General features: G+C 40.5%; 1 protein-coding gene across 27 annotated transcripts; it reads left to right on the plus strand.

Annotated features, from left to right (window-relative positions):
• The first annotated feature begins 575 nt into the window (after positions 1-575).
• pax2a (paired box 2a) lies at positions 576-27,492 on the plus strand. 27 transcript variants are annotated; one of them, XM_067420739.1, is made up of 13 exons: positions 579-1,152; positions 2,799-2,976; positions 3,220-3,240; positions 3,636-3,833; positions 7,025-7,110; positions 7,201-7,371; positions 8,195-8,239; positions 14,047-14,222; positions 16,236-16,356; positions 21,327-21,536; positions 23,557-23,658; positions 26,210-26,296; positions 26,648-27,492. In XM_067420739.1, the coding sequence occupies exons 1-13, from the start codon at positions 1,110-1,112 to the stop codon at positions 26,767-26,769; spliced, it is 1,560 nt and encodes a 519-aa protein (XP_067276840.1). In that variant the 5' UTR covers positions 579-1,109; the 3' UTR covers positions 26,770-27,492. The 27 variants fall into 27 exon arrangements, with proteins under 27 accessions (XP_067276867.1, XP_067276840.1, XP_067276841.1 ...); XM_067420740.1 differs by having other exon boundaries at positions 2,811-2,976; XM_067420743.1 differs by having other exon boundaries at positions 582-1,152; positions 26,629-27,492.
• The last annotated feature ends 493 nt before the right edge of the window (positions 27,493-27,985 follow it).

Genomic DNA, 27,985 nt, shown 5'->3' on the forward strand with positions numbered 1-27,985 from the left:
AATGCCACAACCGAGGCTAATATTGCAATCTAATAATATTTAACGCCAACTCATTATAGCCTAATCGATGTTCGGAAAAATATGAAACCATAACCGACAAGATAGGCTAATTTAAAAGAGAGTAAATACAGTAGAAATAGAAAACACGAAGATTAAGACCTTCCGTCATCCTTAACTAGTCTCATCATGACAACATCAACAACACGCACACAAAAATACATTCAGTCTCTACGTTTAGGTCACCAATATGATTCAAACATGATTCATGTAGTTTGACAACATACAGTTTAGAAATACCACGATGCCTGGCCGCTGGTGGTACCGTTTCCTTTCCACTTGTCTTTTAATTTCCTCGATTTTTTTAAACCCATCTCTCCTCATTTCCCTGTTTGCATCCCTCCCCTTCCGAAGTGTCAGATGAAGAGACCTCCTCATTTGGTGCTCCAGCTTTTTGCGTTGGCGAATCACAAAGTGTTGGAATCTATTGCCTTTGTCTGACATGTCATCCATCTCTATGCGAGGGGGGATCTGGGAAGGAGGGGGGCGGTGGACTGCAGCTTTTAGAAACAGACACACTGAGAAGAGGGGTTTCAGTCTCAGCCCAAAGCTTCTAACAGGCACATCCCATTCTTGAAGAGAGGGGGACCGAGAGACACTCGCCGTGTCCATGTTTTTTCCTGTCATCCCCGGACGAATCTGACTGTATCCCCTCAGACTTTACCAGAAACGCTTTCCATATCGAGGAATTTACACTGCAGTTTCACCAGAGGACACTGGAGGAGACGCAACCACTAATGCTTGCGTTCCCTTAAATATGTAGCTAACAAATATTAACTGAACGACTGATTACGCTAACGTTCCTGCGTAAAAGATTTTTTGAGAGACTAGAGCAGGACATGATCTGCACCTGACCAGCCTCGTGTCTTTATTGAATGGACTGAACGGCACGAGATAAAGTTCGTCGCTCGCTGAAGAACTTCTCCTGTACACTGGGCATCGGAAGCACCGCGCTTTGAACGGATAGCGATCTTTATTAATTCCAATTATAGCTACATAATCAAGGCGAGACGGCGACCTCAGTCGATTATCTTTCCTTCCTTTGCTATCCCATGGATATTCACTGCAAAGCAGACCCCTTCTCGGCGATGCACCGTGAGTAAAAGATCAGTTTTTTTTTTCACCCTTCAAAATCTCTACCTTGTTTAGCATAAATCAAGTCTAAAATGTTTAGCCCAAAGATGGCTTGTAAGTCTACAACCTGCCCACATTAAGCTATTCACTCTTACCAAGTTTTAAATAATTGTTTTCATATTTTATAGCCTACTTTTTGCTCAGTAAAGCGAATACGGAAAGTAGTCACCGTATATCAGCAATCGCTTAATGTTATATATTAAGCGGCCTTTGGGTCGTTTGTTCAGACAAAAAGTCGTTCAAAAAGTCGATTACAATATTTTGCGTAGTTCCATTTAAAATTACGAATTTTGCGTTGTATGTGATTCGTGCATATTTCACGCAATATATGTCTTATTTTTAAGTTACAACGCTTGAGTAAATTACTGGCACATGCAAGGTGACAAGAGATGTAGCTACTGCAATAATATAAAGCAAAATTGCCAGAAATATCTTGACGTGCCAATGCGAAAATACCAAATTGCTAGAGATTAAATTATTGTACAAGAAAAATGCCTTTCACCATTTTAAAGCGCGGAATTCCCAATCAAAATAAATATGCTCTACGTTTTGAAAATCAGAGAGAAATGGTTTGCTATTATGCACAGTAATATATGTATATTTTTTAAGGAGTTATTTGTAATGTATTAGTTGAAAACACGGCGTGGAAACAAGATAACGGAAGGCCTGGGTATAATTTAAATAATTAATTCTTAATTATTTTGCAGTAGCCTACTCCATGGTTGTAATATGAGTTATCAAAGCTCTTTTTAATTATTTACAATAATTGTGCAAGGAAAATTAAACAGGTTGAAACATAATCTATGCGACATGTGTTTGGCTGCAATGGAATAGAAGAGGAAAATACTACCTAACTGCAGCGGGTCTTGTGGGTAGAATAGCACATGAGCTAATGTTTACAATCATGATGCGTATAAAAAGGGTTATGGGTTGTGGAATAATAATAATAATAATATATTATTATTATTATTATTATTATTATTAGCTATTATTATTATTATTAGCTATTATTATTATTATCATCATCATCAGTACAATTGTATTATATTATAATTTACATTAGCTTATAGTTATTTACTATGCTGACAAATTTAAAAACATCAAATTAATTTATTAAACTAACTAACTAAAAAAAAAATACTGCCACACGTAGCCTACAAATTTAATTTGCTTTAACTGTAGCCTATGAGGAAAACGTTTGTACTGTCCAGTGAACCTTTGGATGATAATGTATTAATATTGTCATTGTACAGAAATAGTAGGCTTCAAATAAACAATAAATAAATAAATATATAAATATAATAAATAAATGAAGGTCAAAACATTTTACGTAGCCTATACGTTTTCTATCATATTTCTCAGTTAATATAGGCCTACATTATAGCATTTAATTGTTTATGGTTGTCCACATGTGCACATACAGGCAATGTGTGTGTGTTTGTGTGTGCGCGCGCGCTCCCATGCGGAGAGTGTTAAAGAGAGAAAGAGAGAGAGAGAGAGTGAGGGGAGAAACAGAAAATTAAACGCTTCTGTGTGGTAGCCATGTTAACGGCGTAGCCTATCTTCTATATGTATGTAATGTTATGCTTTTTGTGTCTGTGTTGTTGTATCCCATATAGGGCACGGCGGTGTGAACCAGCTAGGAGGGGTGTTTGTGAATGGCAGACCCCTACCTGACGTGGTCAGGCAAAGAATCGTGGAGCTCGCGCACCAAGGAGTAAGACCTTGTGACATCTCAAGACAACTACGGGTCAGCCATGGCTGTGTCAGCAAAATTCTCGGAAGGTACGAAAAATTACAGATGCAGCAAATTGGTCCAGTTATAGAAAACTAATACTAATCAAATGTTATTGCTTCATGTAAATAAACATCTTATCATTAACATTATTGTACTGTAATGTATCGTATTAGTAAGTTTTTTTTTCTTTATAGTGAAAAGGTATAATATTAAATTTATTGTGAAGAAGGAAAGGATATGTTTTCTAGGAAACTGTTATAGATTTTTGAATTTTGTGAAATATTTTTCAGCTATCAAAAGGATCTTATAAGGTATTCTGCACTTTAAATGTTCCTTAGAATTTATGAGATGTGTTGGTGGCATGTATTAATCGTGGGGTGCATGGGACATATATCAGTCGCTGAGGAAACCGTTTGATAAATGAATGATTGCGATTTTAGATCGCAGCCTACCAATGTTAATAATTGAAGACGCAAAACCTATTGAATGTACGTGTTAAAATAGAAATGACACATTTTCCCGTCGCAGGGGTTGGACTTTTTTTAATTTTTAATTAAAAAGTCAAAATATAATAAGTATGGGCCGTAGCTATTCATAACTCACTGTTTATAAATAATGCTCAATGCCACACGCTAGAAAAAAAAATATCGCCATTGCTATGACGTGAGGACAATTTTAAATAACGAATATCGTTCATCTTTTTCAGATATTATGAAACCGGCAGTATTAAACCTGGAGTTATTGGGGGATCCAAACCAAAAGTGGCGACGCCCAAAGTTGTGGATAAAATCGCAGAATACAAGCGGCAGAATCCCACAATGTTCGCCTGGGAGATCCGAGACCGACTCCTGGCCGAGGGCGTTTGTGACAACGACACAGTACCAAGTGTTTCATCTATAAACAGGTAAAGCGCTTTGAAATTCCATTTGCACATTTTCAATTTCAAATGTATTTGAAAAGCGTGATGTCATTGACCGAACAGAACGATTTGTTCATTCCGTTCTACTGACCTTCAGCAGCTTCTGTTATTAAAACGGCGAGTCCAAACACTAACGGCCAAATTATCTTCAGCTAATTTAAAATCCTTTAGAGGCCTTGTGCTGAAAACTACGTTTCGTTTCTAATTTACAATGCTTATTCCATGGGTGATGTTTTTGCTTTTTTTTAAATTCTTGCTATCGGGGTGGTCTCAAATGTGCAATTCAATCCCAAATCTGTCCACAGCCTGCAGAGGATCTATAGTTGAGGTCGCGAAAATCACATCTGTCTCGATGAAAACCAATCAATACTCTGTAACCAGATCTAGTGGCACTGGGAAATGCGCGACAAGACCTCACTGCTTTATACGGAATCTCATAGTTCGGAGAAAAATAAATAAATCAATTAAAGTGTTAAAAAAAACAAATCTTAATTTTTCTAATAATATTAATAATAACATTTACAATAATTAATAAATATAAATTATTATTAATATTATTAAACAAGAATAGTGCAAAAAAATGTTTTTAATGCAGTGGTTGTGTAATTGGGCTTTAACAATTTTAGTAAGTTATTAATTTACCAAGGACTAACAAACAGGCCCTGCAGTCCTTATGTTATCGTAAATAATGCAAAGGAGATTATATCCAGTCCTACTTTACTGCTATGCCTACCTACAATAAATCAGTCAGTTGAAAATAAATAGACTTAAGTTACCATTCTAATTCTTATTAAAATACAAAGGCTAGCAAGACTATCCCAAGTGAGATGGAGACATGGTGGTGGGAGGGGGTTTAAGAGTGGAAGAACAAGGTGAAAAAGGCCTACCTGCAAGCAGGAGTAATGAACTTTGGTTAGAAGGCACTGTTCCATAGAGCTGGCCAGAAGCATTACATTTTAATGAGCTGAAGAGAGATCATGGGCCGACTCGCACAAGACATTTCCCCGGAAAAAGAAAAAAAATACGGGGGAGAGAGAGAGGCTGAAAAAATTCATTTCATGCACTATGGCTGCTTTTAAAAGGGCAATTTGAACAGGTCTCAACACATGTATGTGGTAAATTTTTAATCTGCATTAATGACATGAAAGAAGAGCCACTAAATCTTTGTTTCCAATGATGTTCGAGTTATCACCTCAGAGGAGGGCTTTTTTAAGGACCTGTTTATGTATGAAATTATTACATGTTACTGAAATTTATTTGGACTGTTATTCTGAATCATACAAAGATGGGTTTTCTATGCTCCACAAATCAGATAAAACCATACTTAAGCTAATTATTTCAAAACTTGCCTATAGTATTTAATAAATTAGATGTTGCTTCAGTAAGCATCAGTGAGTTTGCAGTGTTTTTAACTGAACTGGATTATACTGCATCAGTACACTCTCCTTTAACTTTGAGACTGCTTAAAGCGGTCAAGTACAAAAAAAAATGCTAAATGCAATATTTGAACATTTTATAGCAGACTGTAGTCGTCCAGTTAAAATGTAAGCCATGTGCCATTTCAAACAGGTGTTCTTGTGCCCTGTCTAAAAGTATTCCCTCACCAGTGAGCTTCAGAGGCAGGACCCTCATGCACTGAGCGCTTAAGAGGTTGACCTCTGCTCTGTTGACATTAGAAGATGTCCCAGCTTTAAGCACATTTTCTCTGCATGAATTATTAAAGATTACACACTGTCTGGGGTGTTCTCTGTGTCCTCCTCACAGCATGAAGCCACTGGCACACAACCAGTTCTGAGCCCTTCTATCGCCTGAATCCTAAGCGTCCTTTCAATAGCATCGATTCATATTTTAATATTTCTTCAGGGAATTCTCAGCACCCTGGCAAGTCATTAATTCACACCTTCCAAATAGCTCATTCGATAGTGAGAACATGGATCCAAGCTATTGAATTTGTGTTGCCAACACTAGACACAGGGTTAAATCATTGTTTTGGATGGATGTTAAAAGAATTCACAAAATACTGTTGTAGTGTTTGTTCAGAAAGATAGAGTTTGCTCTTTTGGCTGCAGGACAATTTAAATGTAAATGTATTATTTTATTGCCATTCAATTAAATAAATAATAATAATAATTTTATATATATATCATTGTTTGTGTGTGTATCAGTTCACTGAATCAATTCTTAGTCATAAGTACTGATTTTCTGAGCACATACAGAATGAGGACTTCCTTAGTAATTCAATTTACAGCCGTATTATAGTTTATACAAATGTGAAAATGTGTAGCCAACGAGAATAAATGCATTCCTAGAATAAGGCGACAGCTTCTTCTCTCAAAAGTGTGTCCCAGATTAAAGACATCAGATGCTGCAGTGGGCTTTGGTGAAGCAATAAGACACTATTGCTTTCCTGTCACATATAATTTATAGCCCTCTATTTGCATCTGTTCTTCTCTGCCTCTAATTCCCAACTTTTTTTTATCCCCAAGTCCCAATCAATAGGCCCTCATCCATGCTGGCACTCCTGAATGTTTGTGCTAGGGAAAAAATGTTGGATCTGGAAAGTCAGTATCCACACTCTACAAGCAATCTCCTCTTGCTCCAGTGAGGAGGAGGATAGAGGGAGAGATTGAGATAGATAAAGAAGGAGAGGGGGGAGAGGGAGAGAGAGAGAGAGAGAGAGAGAGAGAGAGAGAGAGAGAGAGAGAGAGAGAGAGAGAGAGAGAGAGAGAGAGAGAGAGAGAGAGAGAGAGAGATTATTAAAGCTGAGGCCAGTTCGGGGCAGTGAAGCTCATCATTGAGGTGAATTGATGTGATTTCATGCTTTGTTTGCAAGATCATTCAGACCAAAGTGCAATGAAGACTTTCCCCCATATCACACCTTCGAGGTAGTGGGACTTTATCATATTTCTAAAGATGGGATCCCATTTGATTGAATCCACTCTCTCCGCGGTAGCTCCCACTCTGCCTCGCACATCTACTCCATGATTGGCCCTAATACCCCAAGATTGGTTATTTGTGACAGAATCAGTGCATCTTTATAGGAAGGCCCCAAAACAACACTAGAGTTTTACACACGCAACGGGTCGCATCAGGCTATGTGAAAGCTTACCGTGAAATGATCCAGCGAATCAGCTGCTCCCTCAACTCATTGTGTTCTTTTAACTGTCATTCCGTAGGATAATTCGAACCAAAGTTCAGCAGCCTTTCCATCCATCCTCCGACGGCACAGGAACGCCTCTCAGCACAGCGGGACACACTATAGGTGAGACAGCATACATTTAGCATATAAACATAAAAATCATAATGACATCAATTATGCCTGTGACCTAATGTTAATTCATTCTCTTTTAAGGTGATCTTGAGAGCACTCCATATACGTTAACCTATTCCTGTGCTCTTTCAGTGCCCAGCACAGCCTCCCCACCTGTGTCAAGCGCTTCCAATGACCCCGTGGGGTCCTACTCTATTAATGGCATCCTAGGAATCCCTCGCTCCAACGGCGAAAAGAGAAAACGCGATGATGGTAAGAGACTGGATTTCTCTCCATCGCTTTTATTCCCCTCTCACTCCTTTTCTAGGCCTCTCTACAGCCCCCTGTAATTTCCAATTTGTGTGGGGAGATGAAGATGGCATTTTGATAGCACTGGACAAAGCATTTTGTTGTAGAAAAAAAAGCCCTCTCAAGTGACTTGTTATGTAGTAAAGCAGATTGGACTGTTACATTCAGCCGTTTGATACTATGGTGTTTGTACGGCTCTAGCACATTTTATTTGATGATACAGTAGCTCTGTGCAAACAAGAATATGCCTACATGCTATCATTCGGTCCGAATTATGACAGCATAGCGCTTAGGTAGTGCGTCAGGGATACGGCTTAATGCTTTTGTAAATAATACAGGTCAATGGAAATGAAGACAAAGAAATGGCAAAAAAAAAAGAATAATGTGGGAATGGAAATGCAGAATATAATGAAAAAACTACATGATGTGCGATTTATAATTGACATATTCTGACATTTTAATTTATCTCAATTTTCTGGCTGTGTATTTTTGCTTTTTGAAGAACTGAACTAGCAGCAAAAAGGGAACTGCCAACCTGCTCATGCCAACATTCTCCCTCCTTTTATAAATGAGAGGGCACATACCGCCTAAGGCCTAATGGCCGATCAGCTCTTCATACAATCGCCTTTTGAATGCTAGTGAATAAACATCCATGTGGCACGGGGCCGAACGGGAACACAGAAAGTGCTGTAGTCAGAGGGAGGGAGGTTGAAGTGGTTGGAAATGATCTCTTAAAACATTTATCAACGCAGGGCTACTTGCTTCTTTTATGTTTCCATCTCTTTAGTTCTCTGGAGTGGCAACCACTTGGATGGGAGGAAAATAGGATATTGTAAGTTCTGTTAGCCCACCTTTCTCTTGCTTGCTCAATCACGAGCCACTCGAGTCTGATCAAGTGCTCTGTGAGGGTGTGTGTGAGTGTGTGCACGTGTACGTGTAGGGTTGTGTGTCGAGGGGAGGGGGGTGAAACGGAGCGCACTGACGCTTAATGATATCTTTATGGAGAGAGCTCTGGATCATATATAAACACTGCGAGAAAGCGACTGTGGCAAATCACATTTGCTACAGCGTGGCGTGCTCTCGCCGAGACCATCGTGTGGCTTTTCCTCTGCCTCTGTCATAGACCGTTTGCTTCTAAAAACAGAGAAAGGACATAACACGACGAGAGGGGATTACCCAGCCAAACGCCAGCGCCGGTAGTTATTCCTAGTTTGATTAGAACTGACACAACATGAAGAGTGGATGAAGAGCTTGAGTGTAATTGCATCATAAAACACTAGGCGGGAAAACATGAGTTTACTTGCGTGCGCAATATCAAATTTAATACCGCTTCACCGAGGATTACCTTTCATTATAGCAACTAGAGTAAATATTCCTGTTGTTGCCAATGTGTTTCCCCTTCTCTGGCATCATACAACCTCAAGCAGGTCTCTCAAGGTGCACCGAGACGTTTGTAGGGCATATGTCATGCCGTGTCCCTGATGAAGAGCTCATGGCTGGTAATTTGATGCAGTGCCAAATGTCTAAAAAGCATTGTGTTATTTAAACTTAGCCCTTATTTCACACCGAGACATCAGGGAGGCAGAGCGACAGCCAGTGTATGGTTTCAATTTCATAGCAGCCCAGCAGCCTTGGGCTACCTGAGCCTTATTTGGCTGGGCGCAGCCAATCTTCCCTTCATTAGATGATGACATAACAGAAATATGCTAATCCGATTTTAGGAAGAGCTGAGCAGATGCACTTTGAAACACGTAACGTGTAAAATGAGGTTGAGAACAGCCAGATCGGGGAGGAGAAAAAGTCACGTGTAATGAGTTAGCGTTCATTCAGTGCTTGATTTAAGAGACGAAGGCATCCACAGTCTTTATATTTGATGATGCTAGTGCCCTTTAAAAAAAAAGGTCCCCATTACAAGAGGGATATGGAGATAATGTAGTGTGACACGCGTTATGTACACCAGGTCTTTGCAAGAGGAGCTTCAGGGACACAGGTGTCATAAGAGTCATTAATCTGTCATTTTCATGTGTTACTGCAAATTAAAAGTAGCGCGTTGCTCGCCGGCTACGGGTGACGTTCGGCGTGGTGCGGACCTTCGGCGGGAGAGAGGGAGGGGTTGGGGGGAGCCTCCCAAGATTAGTTCTTTGGTGGCAATAGCTCCCCGCAAGTTGAACATAGTGACATTTAAGGGAATTTGCAATTCTGCAGAGAAAAGCTATTAATTCACAAATTAGCACCCCCTTCCTCTATCGTGGATGTGCAAGCTATTGAGGAGACAAAAGAAATAGCCTAAAGGGGAAGAGAGAGACACAGCCCTATCTGTGTAAAGATTGGTTTATATGTCTGCAAGCAGTGATACCAATTATGCCAGCACAGAGAATGCGCCTCAACCTTATTGCTGCCTTCACAGGCCCTTCAATCCATTGCCAGATTTATTTGTGTATCTCATTATGGAAAATAGAATGCCTCTCTTGCCAAATGCATTAATGGCAAAAGAGGGAAATTAAGCCTGTTTGGGATTTCTCATTTGTCAGAGTTAATACTTTGTTGCAAAATGACACAAATGAATGAACTGAGTTAATTACTAGCGTACATGCACGAGTCGCGTATTTCCACGCCGCTTCGTTCTCACCTGTCCTTGCGTCGGCTGATTAGCAGGTTGGTGTGACCCAGCTCTCTTCCATCTGTATGAGTCCAAACATAACCTACATAGGGAGTAGGCCGGTTGTAATAAATTGCATGCAAAAACACAGATTGACGCTTGAATCAGCTGTGGGAGCGTGCGTTCACATGAAAGAGGGTTGATTTAGAAGGCCTAGCGGCATATTTATTCGCCGTTAGCGTGATAAAGAGATTACGTCCGTGCCATCATGGTACAAGTACGCAAAAGTTTTACTTTGTAGCCTGTTTGTTCATCTAAAAGTATTGCTTTGAGAGTGAGCGACAACACACTTCAAATCCCCATGCTAAAATAGTTTGGCCCGCAGCTAGAATGCTTTAACCCGTGCTTCCATTTCATGGCTTGTGAGATTCTATTGTGTCAATATGGATTCTGCTTTAAAAAAGAATAGAAATGAAATACATCCAAACCAAGAAATGGATTGGCCTCAGTCTAAATCGAATAAGAACATCCCACCGATCTCATCATGATGATGGCCTCTGTATGAAAGAGAAAGCCCAGATTTGAGCGAGGCTGCGGAGCGTAACCGGCAGAGAAGAAGGTGCCGGGCTCCTTATCAAAGGACACAAAAGGTCTATGCCCCCGCTTGGCTGATACATCTGCATTCAAGCAGACCCGCCGCCCTGGCCTGGCCGATAGTGCAAACACGAAAAATCTGCAGCACGAAAACATCTAAGGACAGAGTGGTTCGCTCTAAGAGGCATCATGTCAGAGAAAAGTCAATTATGAACGTTGATGCTGAGAATTAATGGTGCGCCGCATTACGCAGATTTTAAAGGGAAAGAGAGTGAGAGCGAGGGAGATACACATTCATTAATTGCGTTCCAGAACGCTGCGTCACATGAGCCGATGTGCTAAATGACGGACCGGGTGCGAGTACAGTAAGGAAATGTGTGTTATGGGTGAGAGGAGAAACTCATGCTGACAGCGGTAGCCTGAGAAAAGAAAAAGGAGAGAAAGCGCAGCTCCTACTGGCAGCCTGCACACTGTTCAGCGACGCTAAATTGAATTAATAAAGCCTTTTAAACACGCTGTAACATAACAGGAATTAACAGCCCCGGTTGTGCTGCTGCCACCTCGCCCCTCTCTCTCTCTCTCTCTCTCTCTCTCTCTCTCTCTCTCTCTCTCTCTCTCTCTCTCTCTCTCTCTCTCTCTCTCTCTCTCTCTCTCTCTCTCTCTCTCTCTCTCTCTCTCTCTCTCCATCTCTCTCTTGTTCTTTCTCTTATTGTCTTGTCTTCTTCTGATTTAGTCATTTGCTGTGCAGTCTTGCTGCACTGTAGATTTCATAAACAGGAGGTCCAAACCTTTTTTCTATTCAATTCTTCAACCTATATAATTAGTGTAAACCTACATATGTTTCTAAGTATAATATATTTAACTTTTTATTAACAAAAAACGGGACAGAACGCTCAACATCTGGCTTAAAGGGATCAACCAAAAATGAAAATTCTGTCATTTATTTGACCACATATGGTTTAAAACCAGATATTTTGTCTTTAAAAAAAACAATTTATTAAAAGTCAATGGAACCTTAAACATCTTTGGACGGTATTGACTTTCACTGTATGAAAAAAAACATACTCTACAATTCTTTGTTTTCAACAAAAGAAAGTCAGAGGTTTGGAACAACATGAGGGCGAGTGAATAATAATAAAAGTTCAATTTGTGGGTGAATTATCCCTATAACAGTAAAAAGCAATGCATAAAAACAAGAGATGTGTGATATCAGGTCAAGGGTCATAGGGGTCACGAGACCCTCATTTGCTTTTCAAAAAGCTCTCTCATCCAAACCAGCCTTATCTGATGAGATGAAAGCAGGAAACTCAGCACTGTTCTCTTAAAAGAATTTCACACCTACCCGCTCAACCCTAAACACTTACTTCCTAAAACCTAATATATTCTCATAGTTCATATCACAAATTTAGGACGTTTTACTTAAAAATATTCAAACGCACTTACACACACACAGACATTGACTTCGTACTGTGCATCTATTAAAATGACAAGTTCACCATGATAAGCCCTTGACTGTCTCTTGTTCTTAGTTTTATTTGAACTGGGCTCTCCAGAGGAGGAAGCCCATGGGAGGCCTGTTTTATGGACTCTGGTTATCTGATCTGACAGAGCTCTAGTCCCATAGCACCAAAGTGCTAATGCAGTGGGATGTCAAAACAAACACACTCAAGTGTTCCAATGAAATCAATATAGCACGAGCGCTGATGTAAACAGGAGCGGAGCTATATACATAGTCTAGACAACATTACTGCATTCACAGTGAATCCCTGTCAAATGTCAAAAAATCCACTGTGAAACGCCGATCTAACCTTGATCCAACCTAAATCTCCCATAATTGTAACTTCACAGAGAACAGCCCAGCCCCCCACAGCTCCAACCGCGGGTCCGTCCCCTGTGTCAACTAGCGGCCCTGCTCGCTTTGGGCTTTTGAGTATGGCAAACATGCTGCACAGAAGCAAATGACAAACGCCTGCTTATTGATCGCAGTTTGCACTTAGACCACCTGATAGAAAGTAATTAATGACTCTATTTTCTTCTGTACCAAAGAGAACAATTGAGGTTTATACGGCAACAACACGCAGCCTTATAGAAGGCCCCCAAGGGAGCTGTCTATAAAAAATGCCTGCTCTCAGATATGGAATGACTCAGATAATGCAAGGAGAAAAAACACACAAAAAAACAACAACCACAACTTAATAGGAAGAGAAAAAATGTCACCTCTGTGTAGCTTAAATACACACTCGCACACACACTCACAGGCACACACGCACACACACACATATCTCCCAGTCTCTTATCAGACCTCTCTGTGGATCCATTTCTCCTGAAAGTCAGTTCATCCTGTGGCCTCAGCCATTGAAAAAAGGTCAAGCTGGCGGGTAGAATGGCAATAAAGCCCCTGAAATGGTACTATCAGTGGAACATGATTGATCAATTGAATTCCATAGCACAGAAAAATGTGGGATTAAGTAGAGTATTATACGCACAATGAGTTGAGGCATGATGTTCATTTCAAGTTCATTTCGCCTCTCTCCTGCCACCAGATCAGGCAATCAATAGGGGCCTTGCATATCATATATCACTACGCTCTCGCCGTGGAGAGAACATAATCTGCTGCAAATTTAGAATGACAGATTTGTAAGGGAGCAAAAAAGCCCCTCCACCACCAGAGGCGGGAGGCTGCAAGTACGGCTGTCGAGGTTGCACGGACGTTCGCCGAATGTTTGCGAAGGGGTTTCCGGATGAGCAAAATGAGGCACTGGGGAAAGGAAGGCTACCTGCTTCGGCAGGGTGATGAGGTCACGGTCTGAGGGGAAACTGTTCATTTGTTTATAGAGAGCGAGATGGAGGGAAATACATAAGCTGGCAGTCAAGCTGCGTAATTGTATTCAAGTCGGGACCGGCCTCCCATTTTTCCAGGGAAAAGCAATCTGAAAGTGAAAGCAGCATTACATTCTAAAGGAAATTGTGCCTTTTAAATAATAGCTCTCCATTTTCCACCGGCCCACTGACGGAAAAGAGAACAAGGTGGCTCACGCTAAAACACATGGCGTTCCCAACAAGTATATGTTTGCTCTGAAGGCAATCCATCAATTACTGCAGGCCTATCAGATGATGACGGTGCTGATGCTGATCTGGGATGGGGGAGGTGTGGGTCTCCTCTCCCCCGCTTTGCACCGTCCACATCTTTCCCTCCCTCTCTTTCTCTCCCAGCCTCATGTGCTCTATCTTTCCACAGCTATTAGGATCAGTTTGAGGCTAGCGCTGACTGAATTTGAGCTGATATACTCCAATCTTTCATCTAGCGGTGCTGAGAGGTGCACTACAGTGCTAGACGTAGCTGTTATGTGGGGTACGGGGGGAGGGATGGGGTGCCTGCCCCGGGGAGAAATGGGACCATAACGACTGGTACTAGCATGTGGCCTTGTCCCTCTCTCCTCTCATAGATGGTTCAGATGGCTCTGGCCCAAACAGTGATTCTCAGGGTAGTGTGGAGAGTTTACGGAAGCACCTGAGGGCCGATGCCTTCACTCAACAGCAGCTGGAGGCTCTGGATCGGGTGTTTGAGCGGCCGTCATACCCCGACGTCTTCCCTACGTCAGAACACATCAAGCCAGAGCAGGTCAGTAATATTGAGGCAAATGGACGAATACTAACAAACTAATACATTAACAAAAAAAACTGGAGATTGTCAGACAGTCTGCAGTGCTAATTTTAAAGCGGAGTGTGAGCGGACAGCAGAGTTCATTTGAACCGACGGATATTTATTTTTCTGAATAAAATCCCCAAGACAAACTAGTAAAAATCAAGTCACCATACGATTTAATCACAGACAAATGTTAAATGATGCATCTTGCCCAAGCATCACTAATATATGCATTAAATAGTGTAAGGTGCATTAAAGCCAGATTAATTTAGTTTTATTAAATGCACATCAACATGACTCCACTGATACGAATATGAAAAATAATTGACAAATCTTCGGTCTGAATGCACCAAAAATCATGCTGCGAAAAACAATCCAAAAAAACAAAAACACCACCTTGTGTATACAAGCTCTTATTTAAAGCTTTTGGCTTATTACAAGAGATAAGCTTTATTTACTTTCATTATACTATCAAACAACCAGTGACTATTAATTTTTCCCTTGAAACTCCAAGTAGAGGCCCATAAAGCAAAAGCAGTGGCCTAATTGAGTTCATTTTAATTTCTCTCCGATCGCAGAGAATTACACTGGTGATAAATCAGGGGACAGCCCTCACCCCTTGTAGAGGGCCTAATTTGCAGCTAATTACAAAACTGATTTCTACTGGAAGATCAATACTAAAACGAATTGGAAATGACTTGCAATCACAAAGAGAAGCCAAGAAGGTATTAAAAAAGGCAAGGAAAGAGGCTAAACGTGAGGGAAAAAACAGCCCTGGAACAGTCCAGAAAAATCACTTTTAATTTAATGTAATATTAATCAGACTACATTCCCATTTATTGGTCCGTTTTTGTGCCCCCTTTTTAACTCTTGAAAGAGCGGACCTATTAGCCATGTCTGGTGTGTGAGGCCGGGCATTAAAAAGCCATTTTGGAAATGCTAAACTCAATGGGCTCACCCCTCCCACACTTCTGCCAGCCATTTGGTCATCCTTTTCAGATGGCTCTTCAGTTGCCCCACGCCCAACTTGCCCCTATCTGCATGATAAAATAGCTGTTGTGCATCTGAGGCCAGACCAAATAGAGAGGAACATCCGCTACTGGCCAACTGAACATTTGTAGCAGACAATTAGAGTTTATCTGGAATAGAGACAGACAAGTCTGGGGTCACAGCATTTCCCATTGGGACACAGGCCTATTGTGATGCGCAAATGCACGAACGCACACACGCACGCAGACGTATACGCAGAAGAGCGGACATATGTATGCTCGCCCTTTAATACGCGAGGAACAATGGGAGCCGGAAATCTATTCTCATTTGTTGAATTAGTTACAAAGAAATCCATTTGAAGAGAGTCGTAGCACCTCAAATGCGGCGTGCAGATCCAGACGACATAAGCGTCAATGTTTTAGCATTTCAAAATAATAACAGAGAGCTGTTTTGGGGCTTATGTTCGTGTCATCATTTTCTCATCCTAAAGAAAACTATTTCAAATGGTCTCGAAACGAGGCCATGTTGGTAATCTAACAAAGCGGACCCGTCTCCTCCCTTGGCTGGTCAGGGGAATGACTGCAGTCAAGCACAAAGAGACAGCTGACACCCCTTCCTTTCAGTCTGTTCCAAATCCTTCTCTCTGTCCCGCTCACAACCTTAATGTATGCACACACAGTTCACATTAACTCCACCAAAACACACATGCACATCTCTCTGACTGGGGGAAACAGAAATAATGTGCAAGTTTAGTAGAACTGGATTTCAGGTGCCCATTTACAAAGCCACAGTAACTGAGCCGCCACTATATTAAATTCCTGGTACTTTGTGTACGACAGTTACCCTTCCTTAAATCGTAAGAAAAAGGAGAGAAACAGTTTTAAAATAACATAGGACTGGCAGCTCACAGGCCGAAAGCTTTCTAATTGGACACCTAAAAGTGATGCTTGGACCCCAAGATATATCTACTTAAAGTGTCCCCCCTCCCCTCATTGGCAGGCTAATGAATACTCGCTACCAGCACTGAACCCTGGACTGGACGAAGTCAAGCCCAGTCTGTCAACCAGCGTCAGCTCAGATTTGGGCTCCAGCGTATCACAGAGCTACCCGGTAGTGACAGGTAAGAGCGCTGGATCGACTGTCCCAGCTGACCATTAGAATACTGGCAGGACATTCATATTCTAGTCTATGTGACTGTTTTATGTGGTAAAGTGAGCTTTATAAGTTGAGCGGACAGGTGAGAGTGGAATGTGACATGTTGATCTAAAGTGGATGGATTAGTGCTGCCTGCGCTGAGGAGCCGTGTAAGAGAGAGGCGATCGAAACAGACAGGCGCCGTTATTTGCATGCAAGACCCAATCATTCTAAGCGATTATGGAAAACTGTTGGCCAGTGTCACTGTGCAAAAACCCATGGATTGTTTTGACCACTTTACCATTGTGTACCGAAAACTTCTTCAGCTCATAGTTCTCAGAAAGAAATATGGCGTTCCAGCATGGTTTGGCCTTCATTGTTGCATCGTTTTTGTTTTTTTCTTGTGGTATGCGGTGGTTAATGTCAGGCTGGCTAATTGAAAGATTGTTTCATTGTTGCGGCTGTTATTACCTCAGAGAAGGTTAAGTTTACTGATAGCCAACTGTCGGGCTGAGATTAATATGCTGAGCTTTTAATAAAATTCACATAATTATGCAGGAGCCATCAAAGCCAATGAGTTCTGTGTGGGCGGAGGACAGGATGATTGAAAATTGCTGTGCCCCCTTCTCAAATGATAGCTGGATAATGTTATGTGAAAAGAAAGGGCTTTTTTCCCCCCTCGGTAATATGTGGGAGGTAGAGTTCCCTCCAGAAAGTTGGGCCTCTGGAGAAGAAAGGTGTGTTTTTGTCCTTTGTATGAAAGCAGTCTCGGTCTAGGGAGCACCCTCATGGCAGGTGGCCTTTCTTGCACCTGGGATGGGACACACTGGGGGTCTTAGTGTAGACCACCTCTTGCTTCTGGAACAGGAACGAGAGATTTTCAATGGTTGTTTAAGTTTTTATTGTTGTTAATGATTTTAAAACAGTGTTGGTTTATGCATGCATGATGAGAACACCTACCCCTGCCATCCTAAATTCAGCATTTGCTGAAAAAACTAAAACTAAAACAATTGTAATTATGTTCTAAAGCTCTTTCAGAATGTCTAGGATCAAATGACATTTCTTGAGAGTCTTATATATTAACTGTTCCATGTCGTATTCTAAATGACTTTTGGCAGTAATAACTTCATTTATTAAAAAAAGAAGCAAGAAAAGCAGTTCAACGACGCAATAACGTAATGTTATGGTGTACTCGCATGTGATAAACTGGAAATAAGAATAAGGACAGAGTTAAAGGAGGTGCTAAATTACCCTACGCATTTACACTGAGAGCCAATTCTGAATAAATTACTCCCTCTCATTGGATAGAGCTGGAGATTATGCTCATTCCCAGCAATGTTTTCCTGAGCCAATTAAAATTCACACTGCCATTGATCTTGTTGATTTTATGTCGTGCGATTTGCATAATCTATTAAAGATGAATGATTAATGAACTCTTCATTACAAAACAGAAATTGGAATTTTAAGGGCACTACGAGGCATAGGAGACGTGTTTTTTTTGTGTTAACTGTTTACCCAATTAGTTTTAGGGGTTACTGCTCTGTGCCGAAAGTCCTAAAGGAAAAGCCATTTTAAAATAGCTTATGTAATGGATTGAAATTAATGACGTTGGAAGAAATTTAATAAAAATAATAACAAAAAATACAACTTGGTGTAAAGAACATTTATTTTTTAAAAAATGGTATACTTATAAATATTAATAATCATTTATAAATGTATAAATACATTTAAAAATATATATGATCAATTCATAAAATAGCAGAAAGTACAGATGATGGAGTTTTTTGAGAGACCAATCTGATCTTCTGTTGTCATCAGGGCCAGTACTTGCCCCAATGAGTCATGCACATTCCACACTTTCATGTATTAACTGTAGTAGAGGGGGGAAAAACAATGGCATGATTTATTCAAACTGCAGTAAAAAGTCTGGAAGCTGTCCAGATATGACTAGCCTTTTAAAAAGGCCGTTTGCACATACCTTCACAATGAATGACTAGTGCAGATTCTTAAGCACTGTTCCTGCCGAGCCATATAATGGAAGTCTTCCTGGTGCCAGTAGGATGGTACCGTGGAAATGGGCACCCCTCCGACCCGCTGAAAACCTGAGCAGGTGCTGAAGGGATCCCCCTTGTTCCAAATCTCTTCGGAGAGATGGAAGAAGGGGGGGAGAAAAAAAATACTGAGAGCCCGGGTCTGAAAGCAACAGAGCTCCATGTCTGTAAAAAAAAAAAAAAACAAGCAAGAAAAGTAAGAAAGAAAAGCAGCATACGCAGGCAGAGTGAAAGAAAAGACTGCTTTGTGTCGGCTTATGCGGCTGATGAACTCCGGCTGAAATATATCCGACAGAGAGCCATTTTTTAAGTGTGGCCCGCTATTCTCCAGTGAGCAGCAAACAACACGCTGCTGGCTAGACTGAGGTACCTGATGTGTGGCCCGGTGACAAACTGCCTCTGTCTTGAGTCACCAGAAGCCGCGGCAGGCCCTAGAGCCCAAATTAATGTTTATTTCAGCCTCACAATAGCACACTAACCTTTGAGCACACATTTGATAATGAATAACTTTAGGAACTTATATTGGGGATTCAAGCAATTTGGCCGTCCAAACATTACATTGCTGTAATTGATCGGGGTGAAGCAGTTCGTTTTTCCTGTGAGCCTGTGAGAAAATCTTGAAAATTGAGGTCAAAGATTTCAGTACTGTTACAAAACATAGACAGGTGACTTTGCTGGAACTGTTGGGTTTTAAAAAAAAAGGAAGCCATTCCTCGCTCTCTTACGGCACCCATGTGAAACCATGCATTCGTGAGAGCGAGACAGATGTAGAGAACTCTATAGCTCTGGTTCATGTTGAGATGTGATGCGCCTCCACATAGACCAGTGTTTATCTTCCATCTCTGTAATCAGGAGGTTGACAGCCTTCCTTTTTGCAGGTCTTGCTTGTTTCCAGGACAATAAGCAACAGCACCTCTGATTAGTTTCAGAGTTCAGTGATCTTGAACACTGGGCTTCGGTCAGTGTAGCGAACGCCCTTGTCTCCTTTACAGCGGCAAAGCAGAGGCCGTGAAAACGCGAGGCCTAATTCCTCCGACAGCCTCTCTTCCTTTTCTCCTTTATTGGCCTCTAAGGTTTTTTATTTTTGAAGTTAGGCTTTACGGCCATCATCTTCCTCTTTGAAATATAGTCATCTAACAGCCTCGTTTCTGTATCGCGTCTCTCGATTAAAAAAAACGTCATGTTTATCCTGCTTCTGCTGCATGAAGATTCGGCTGCGAGTTCCAGACCTGCGCAGGAAAGAAAAATTGCCATTGATTTGTGTGGGAAAGAGGCCAGTTAAGTTGCCTGATTTCCTGGCGTTTGGTCAGAACGGGTTGTCAGGGTTGCATCTGACAACAAGGAGGCCTTATCTTAATGAGCGACTCTCCGCACATAGCTCGGTTGTAAAACAACAATAGTTGGGAAACAGCTAATGAGGCTATCATGAAGCTGTGAGAGCCCTCCCCACAGACCATGTTAACAGCAGAGGATGTTAAAGAGGATGAGTGGAGAGAGAGATGAAGACAGAACTCACATTGATTGCTTGAGCTGCAGTGGCAAACCCGCTAAGATGAAAAATGCCAAACCTCATCAGCCAAATGATATCAAGGCTGGCGATGCAAAGGGGCCGCGTCGCGATTTGCAGGCTTTTTTGTTTGGAGATGCGACACTTACCTCCGAACCTTAGGGAAATTTCTCTGTATTTGAGCTTGATTGATCTGCGAGCCATGCTGCTGTTCAAGAGATATTGTTCGAAAGTGATTTACCTGTTTAGATTTGCTCATTTTTTGCTCATTTGACGAATAAATAATTATAATCAGGTTTGTATAAAAATGTAGCTTTATTTAGATTCAGATACAAATTTAAAATTGATAGAAGACTTTAAAAGTCTCTTCTATTATGGAACAAATTATATGTTGCTTTCCATTCTGAGAAAAAAATAGATCAACCAAAGATTTATCTTATCTGTTTATAGGAAAAACATTTTTCACTTCTAATCTATTCTGTTTGTGTGAGTAAGCATGGCCCAAAACTAAGACTCACAAAGCAGGTCAAATTCAAGAATTTGTTTTTGTCAAATAAATAAAACTGGCCAGAATAAAAAAAAAAAAAGAAGAAAAAAACTGCAACGTAATGAAAAATGTGTTATAATTTTTTTCCTTCTTTGCTTAAAGTGAGCGAATCAAAATCAAAGAGATGCAAATAGTCAAATTAAGATAAAAAACAGTGACAATGTTTACATCTACAAAAATGCCCTCAATAAAATTGATCAAATGTTGCAATTTCTGATTTTGTAGAGATACATTCAAGGCACCAAACCACCATAAGAAATCAAATATCAATCCTATTGTATTTATGAGAGGCAATGTTTCACTGAGAGAGGCTGGGAGTACTCGTGCCAGCTGTAAATATACTAAGAAAAATAAATAAATCATTATTTTGTCAAATAGTTTTACAGAAACAATGCAAAGCACTGTCTAATGCTAAAAATATAGCCCATAAATGTGTGGCAAAAGTTTTAAAGCATCTTTGATGTAATTATTTGTGGATCTGTCTTTGCACATAAATCCCACACGTAGCACAGTAACATTTCCTGGCTTACCATGACCAAATCCCCTCGTGCGTGTAGAAATGCCTCTGGAGGCTCTGTTAAAACTCCTGAACACAACCGAGGAACTGAATCAGAACACCACGGCAGTCGGAACTTCACATAAATCCTTCTTTTCCTCCTAAACGCAATGTAGCATCACAACAACACCAAACACTGTCAGCCGAACTTCATTTTCCTTTTCTTTTACTACTCCCATTCAGTACTTCCATCTGTCATGATTCATTTTTTTTTTTTTTTTTGCTGAGTGCGAGCGATTGTGCATTGTCTGATTGTGTGTGTGTGGCTTTTTTTGTTGTTTTCTCCACCTGGCAGAGTCACATTCATCCTCCGCATGCGTTAAGCAGGAGCCGCATGAGGCTTCCCTGGCTCCTTTCACCCCTTCCTCACTGGCAGTCTCGGGTCTAGCGGAACTGTTGCCCCTCCAGGCCAGCGTGTCAGTAGATGCCTCCACCCCCTGCTACGGTGCCTATGCCCATCATGTCCCCGGCTACAGCCAGTATGCAAGCCAACCTATTATAGCAGGTACAGCCCTACAAAAAAAGGAAAAAGAAAAGAAAGAATAGAAACGTACCCTGCGCTGGTAAATGGGGGAAACAGCCACAGGCGTCATGCATCTGTTTCTTTTTGAGAGGGCACCAATAACACTCCAAAGTCATTTGGTGCTATACACTCTTTAACTAATTTTTTATTTATGTGTTACACTACCCTTGAAATCTTGGGGAGTCTAAGATATTTAAAAAAAAAAAAAATACAACAAAAAAGGTTAATAAGGTTAATTTGAAGGATTGCATAAGGTTAAATAAAAAAAGAGTATTTTACATTGTTACAAAAAAACACTATTCAAATAAAAGCTTTTAAACTTTTCAATCATTAAAAAAAAATTAGAATTTTCCAAAGAAATATTACGCAGCACGAATGTTTTCAACAGTGATCATGATAAATGTTTCCTGAGCATCAAATCATCATATTAGAATGATTTCTGAAGGATCATGTGACCCTGAAGACTGGAGTAATGATGCTGAAAATTCAGCTTTGCCTTTGTGTGAATTAATTAATACATTTTAAAATATATTACATTTGGAAATAGTTCATTTAAGTTGTAATAATATTTCAAAATATTACTATTTTACTGTATTTTTAATTAAACAAAATGTAGCCTTGGTGAGCATAAAAGACCCCTTTCAAAAACCGGTTGAAACGTTTTTTTTGTTTTATGAACGAGGTATACATTTATGCATAAAACTGCAACCAAATTTTAAAAAATCTACTGAGGCACATTCCATGGCGTTTCTGGTGACAGCTCATGTCCTGTACCTTCCTGAGAAGTACTGATAACTCTTTTCTAGTCTCTAGTTCTATGATTTGATTTTTTATGATTAAAGTCTGTGCACTAGTATTTTTTAACATGTTTGTTAACTTATGAGTGTGATTGGGTCTTGTGGTTCTCTATACGTGCATATTTCGTTCCTGTGCTTTAGTTAATAACCACAAACAATATGGCTATAATTTGCCTTTGGTTCCTGTTAATTAAACAAAAAGTACAATATCATAGTAAAACACAAATGTTCATATTATTTACCATCCTGGTGTGCCTGTTTGACTGGCAGCTCTTGTTAGTAGATAGAACGGGGGAATATCTACTAACAAGTAGACCCCCCTCCACTTAATGGTCCCCTTTCAAACAATGATGCGGAACCTCACAAGGGTCCAGTCGGGACTGACGAAGGCCTACGTGCTCTAAAGTTTGAGCCAGCACATCCAGCAGGATTGCTAGCCGTCACCTCCAATTACAGAGCTGGATATGGAGGCAATGTGCACTCTGCAGTCTCGTGATGTTTTGGGCTTTTTAGCAGCAGCAATGCCACCAGCAGGCCGAGGGCATTCTGTGCTTCTCTCTGTCGAGCAATTTAAAACACTTCAGTCAAAACAGGCCAGCAGCGCCACTCTGTGTAATAGAGGAAGTTAAAAGGCCGAGCGACCTAGAAGGGAAAAAAAGCAGTTGAGGTGTTTTTAGCTTCTGCAGGGTCAACAGTTTCTCAGGTTGTGAATTTAAAGAGAGGTGAAATCTACCCAATGCATGCTTGGCATGTGGGTTTTCTAGTTATTTGGCTACAACAAACAAGCTTGAGCAGACTTCTCAGATTTTCAGAGAAGATGGTTTCAGGGTTCTGCTTGAAAAACAAATATGTTTGAGTATTATTATTATTATTGATGTGCATGGTGTAACGCTTTAAGTAGTTTAATGCTTAGAGCACTTTTTTCTATGCATCATACATTTTAATGTGCCAAAATATGTGATGTTCACTTTATCTTCTTTACAGCATATGAAAAAGTACTTATATTTTGGTATTAATCTAAAAATCTTAAATTCTGCCTAACTTAAAAAATTGTAGTAGTAAAACTATTTAAGTAATTTTTTTTGAAAGATTTTATGATAATCATATACCCTTCACCCTTTCATCACTTATAGTCTATTGAATTTTTATTTTATTTTTTGTTTTTTTGTGGGTGTGTGTGCTTAAAATTGTTACTTTCTTTACAGGTCGAGACATGGCAAGCACAACCCTACCAGGGTACCCACCTCACGTTCCCCCCACTGGGCAGGGCAGCTACCCCACCTCTACACTTGCTGGAATGGTTCCTGGTAAGTGTAATTACTATTTTTACGAGGACGTTAATTTTAAGAGAGCTCGTAATATTTTCAGGGAACAGTCCTCTGCAATTGATCATCTTCAGGAAACCTAAGGTCATGCAAAGCCAAACCTGAATTTGCACTTCTGCATCTGGAAAACAAAACAAAAAATGGTGCATTGATATTCAATTATCACTGGCCAAAAGCTTCCTTTTTAATATTTTAAAAGCTTGGCTACATTAGCTGTAACATTTGGTAGCATATTAGGTAACATTTGATTAGATAAGTGAAAAAGCTACAAGCCAATGACATTTCTGGTGATGCTAATGTTTATTAAACAGGATAATATTAATGAGGAGCATAATATTAATGAGGATAAGATTAATGAGGACGATGAGGAGCCAGAACTGCAGTCTAACCAAAGACAACGACGGGCAGTGTGAATCTCGATCTCGACTCGTCAATAACCCGAGTAGCAGACTCGGCTTATCGGCTGCTGAGGAGAAAATTAGCGCCTCTCAATAAGTGATCAGGGACATAAGTGCGGGATATAGGACAGTTCCTCTCAGTTCCACTCGGGTTCCAGCGCTCATTACGCCCCTCCCTCCCTCTCCCCAACCGTTCGACGCTCTCACAGGCCATCGATAAACACAGCTTTCTCCAGCCCTGCCTCCAGTGCTGCAGAGCGTATCTCTTTTCCCCTCTACTTAACCTGCAGTTCAGGTTCACAGCAAACAGTTAAGGGTCACAAAACAGCGGGCGGGAAGGCCTGTAAATATTTAAATCACTATCTCTCAGAGGGACCTGACTTGAGTTTCACTGCCAGGACAGGATGCAATCTGGCAGCAAGAACGGCGCCCTCTCCCCAAACAGCGCAAACACACACACGTATGCAAACGGACAGCCTGAGAGATGGCACGGAGAAGTTGGAAAAGTGCAAATGCGATTGTACGCGGAGCCAGGGGATAACATCAGCGCCCACAAAGTCGGACTCGTAGAGCCCGAGCACAAACATGCAGTGTGCGAAAATTGGAAAACAAATATTTTACATCAGGCACAGAGAGGGATTCTTCTCTCGGTCACCGTTGAGTGCCTCAGATAGATTCAAGTCTGTCTTGGGCTTCCACGGCCCACAAACATGAATGGCTCGCAGGGGCAAATTTAATTCAGTGACAGGATTCATTTGCTGGGCAAACATATCTTTACAGGTACATCAAATATGTTTTCATCAAAGATTCATTTTCATTGGTCGCACGGGCTGAGAAATCCTCTTAAATCCTAGAGCCATGGGTTTTGTGTGCACTTCCATTCATCTGGCCCTCGAACGACTAAGATTTAGTGACAGACCCCAAACACTGTTAAAGCAAAAGCCATTCCTCACCAGCTTCATATAAAACCCAGCCTTTATTGTCTCATAAAAGAAAGAAACGTGGGGGACCAACAGCATTGCTCACTGACATGGACAGGGCCGCTTCCTGAAAGTCGAATTCGGCCGTATAAAAAAGGGGCGAGTGTGTGCGAGAACGAATCCATTGGGGAGGTTTTTTGAAGCCAGGCTTTGGTGCGGCCAAAGAAAAGAGAATCTTAAGAGCGCAACAGCAGAATCAAAGAAAAGAAACTTCAAAACCCAGCTCAGGATTAATGTAACAAATTCAGCCAAAATGGCCGAGCACCAGGGCGTAGGAAAGAGGACAGGGCGAGCCATCTGCCATCTAGAGCGGCGAAACAATGCCAGTTCCTTTAGTTCTGATGTGCTGAACTAATGTGATGCAATATTTCCAGTACAGCATTACTGTAACTCTGCTAAGCTCAATCAAAAGCATTAGTGGAATAATGTTGAATATAACAAAACGTTTTAATTTGTCCCTCAGTTACAATAAATAAACCTAGATTACACTGTAAACAATTGTTTTCGCTATTGGAGTAAGAACATGAAAATGCTATTTCAGTCTTTTGAATTTTCTCATTTAGTTCAATATTACTTGCTGTTTGTTTGTGAAATTTACAGGCAAATTTCAGGTATCACATTATTTTACAATCCTGTACTTATGGTAATTACAATAACCAGGTACTAACCCTGAACCTACCCCTAAATCTAACCTTAACCCATGTAGTTCATTTGTATTACCCAATACTTTCTTAGGTAAGGACACTGCAAATACACAGAAGTGCACGTACTGTAAAATAAAGAAAATCTGTGTAAACGTTAAAATACTAATTGTCTCTAGAGTAAAGCCACAAAATGAAACAGTGATTTTGATTTCAAACTACTTTGATGCCAACTTCATCATAATCTCTAAAACCCTAAAACAACAACATAAAAGATTTGAACAGCTTTAACAGAGTAAAGTGCTTTTATGAAATTAGAAAAATGCTTTCAAATTTTCCATAAATTGGCACCATTTTATTCCAATATAAATTCCTCAGTGTAACCTCAGTGATAAAAGAGATTTTATTTACCACAAATGCTGACAGTTGAGCTTAACTTCAACTGAACCCAGGGATATGTTTTTAAGATACTCATTTGCTTTATTGCTAACCTGTCATTTGTGTTTGATTTTAGGAAGCGACTTTTCAGGAAATCCCTACTCTCACCCACAGTACACAACTTACAATGAAGCTTGGCGGTTCAGCAACCCCGCGTTATTAAGTGAGTATTAACCCTTTTTGCTTATCCCTTATGGGATTAGTCGCTTTAAAGTGGGATTAATATAATCACATTTTACAATGGCATTATTTGCATACAGCTTTACTAAACTAGCTACAGTTTTATTTCTCTTTTTGATTAGCAAGGTCATAACACACTGCATCTCTAAATTAAGACGCGCATAAGCCCTTGGCAAGTGTTTTTATGTGTGCCGAGGTTTCAGAAACGTAATAGAATAGTTTGATTGTGTTTTACATAAGCAAAATCATTAGGAGTGGGCGTGAGTGTTGCTCTTGCTGTGGTTTCAAACGCTCCGCTCTTCTGTTAACTTCCAGGTTCCCCTTATTATTATAGTGCCGCATCCCGGGGCTCCGCCCCTCCCACTGCTGCCACTGCCTATGACCGCCACTAGTTACCATGGCAACCCAATCAAACTGCAGGACCATGGCCGCAGCCTCCATATCATACCAGTCTGAATGGCGCTAAGGTCAGAGGGATTGAAGATGGCTACGCGGTCTTCAGTTTCATGGGGCCGAGATCGGATTAGGAGGGTCAAGCAACAGCGGGTTCCCCCCCACCCCACCCCCCAGACATCGACTATAACCCCCCACCCACGCAACATCAACACTAAGGCTCTCATTCTCTAAATCGCTGAACAATGACTGAACTATTTCCTGAAAGACTTTGAAAGATTCTACAAAAATATATATATTATACAAGATATAAAACAAGACGAACCGTGTGAAGAACTACGAAGTAACAATTGATGTGTTGTTGTTTTGTTTTTTTTGTTCTCTCTTTAAATCAATCAATACATTCCTTTACATACTGTATTTAGTATCACTAACAGATCACACACACAAGGTTGCCTGAGGCCTTTAAAGTAATTTGCCCATGTCCTACACCATTTCACTAGTGTCTTACCTCTCACGGACAGAACAGCGACCTGTCAGAAAACTGCAGTATTGCTCCATTTTCTGTCAAACAGACAAGTGTAACAGTCTTAGAAGCCATCTCTGACTCATGGTGTGAAATTACCAACTTGATTTAACATTTTCTGTGATACACAATCAAAACGGGGGAAAAGAAAACAAGAAAAAAAAGATAAAACAGGTCAGACACTGAAGAAGAAGTTAACTGTTGCTGTAAATGACCTGAAAAGAAAACCGTATATTAAATTATTGTTTTGGTTTAGCTGATGGTTTGTGTGCGTGTGTGCATTTGTGTGTATCATACCTTTTCAGGATATTCCATTTTATCATCATGTGTAATCTCCAATACCACGATCGGTGCCGCTCTTTTCTCGTTTGCACTATTTTGCATTACTGGATTTACGGAAGTTCAAATGAATTGCAATTATCTTCGAAAGTTGCCAGATTGCGTTAGCAAAAGGGTCTACTCCAATTGACAAAGCAACAGCAACATTGGGCAAAAATTCACTTGCTATGTGTTAGAAACTAGTTGTGTCCTTCCGTGTGGATCATTAATGATTCCTTAAACTTAAAAGAACCATTTTTTGTACCATGTGACTGAGACAGAACGACTCTAGCTGACTCAGTACCAAAGTAATCATTAGCAGTCAATTGTACAACAAGTTCAACAAATGCCTTACAGCTTTTTTAATTTCATTTTTCATTTTTTTATGGTTTGGCTATGGTCCTGAGAGGTAGGCATGCATGTAATTCCTCTGGG

Source organism: Pseudorasbora parva, chromosome 17, assembly GCF_024679245.1.
Source record: "Pseudorasbora parva isolate DD20220531a chromosome 17, ASM2467924v1, whole genome shotgun sequence".
Lineage (NCBI taxonomy): Eukaryota > Metazoa > Chordata > Actinopteri > Cypriniformes > Gobionidae > Pseudorasbora > Pseudorasbora parva.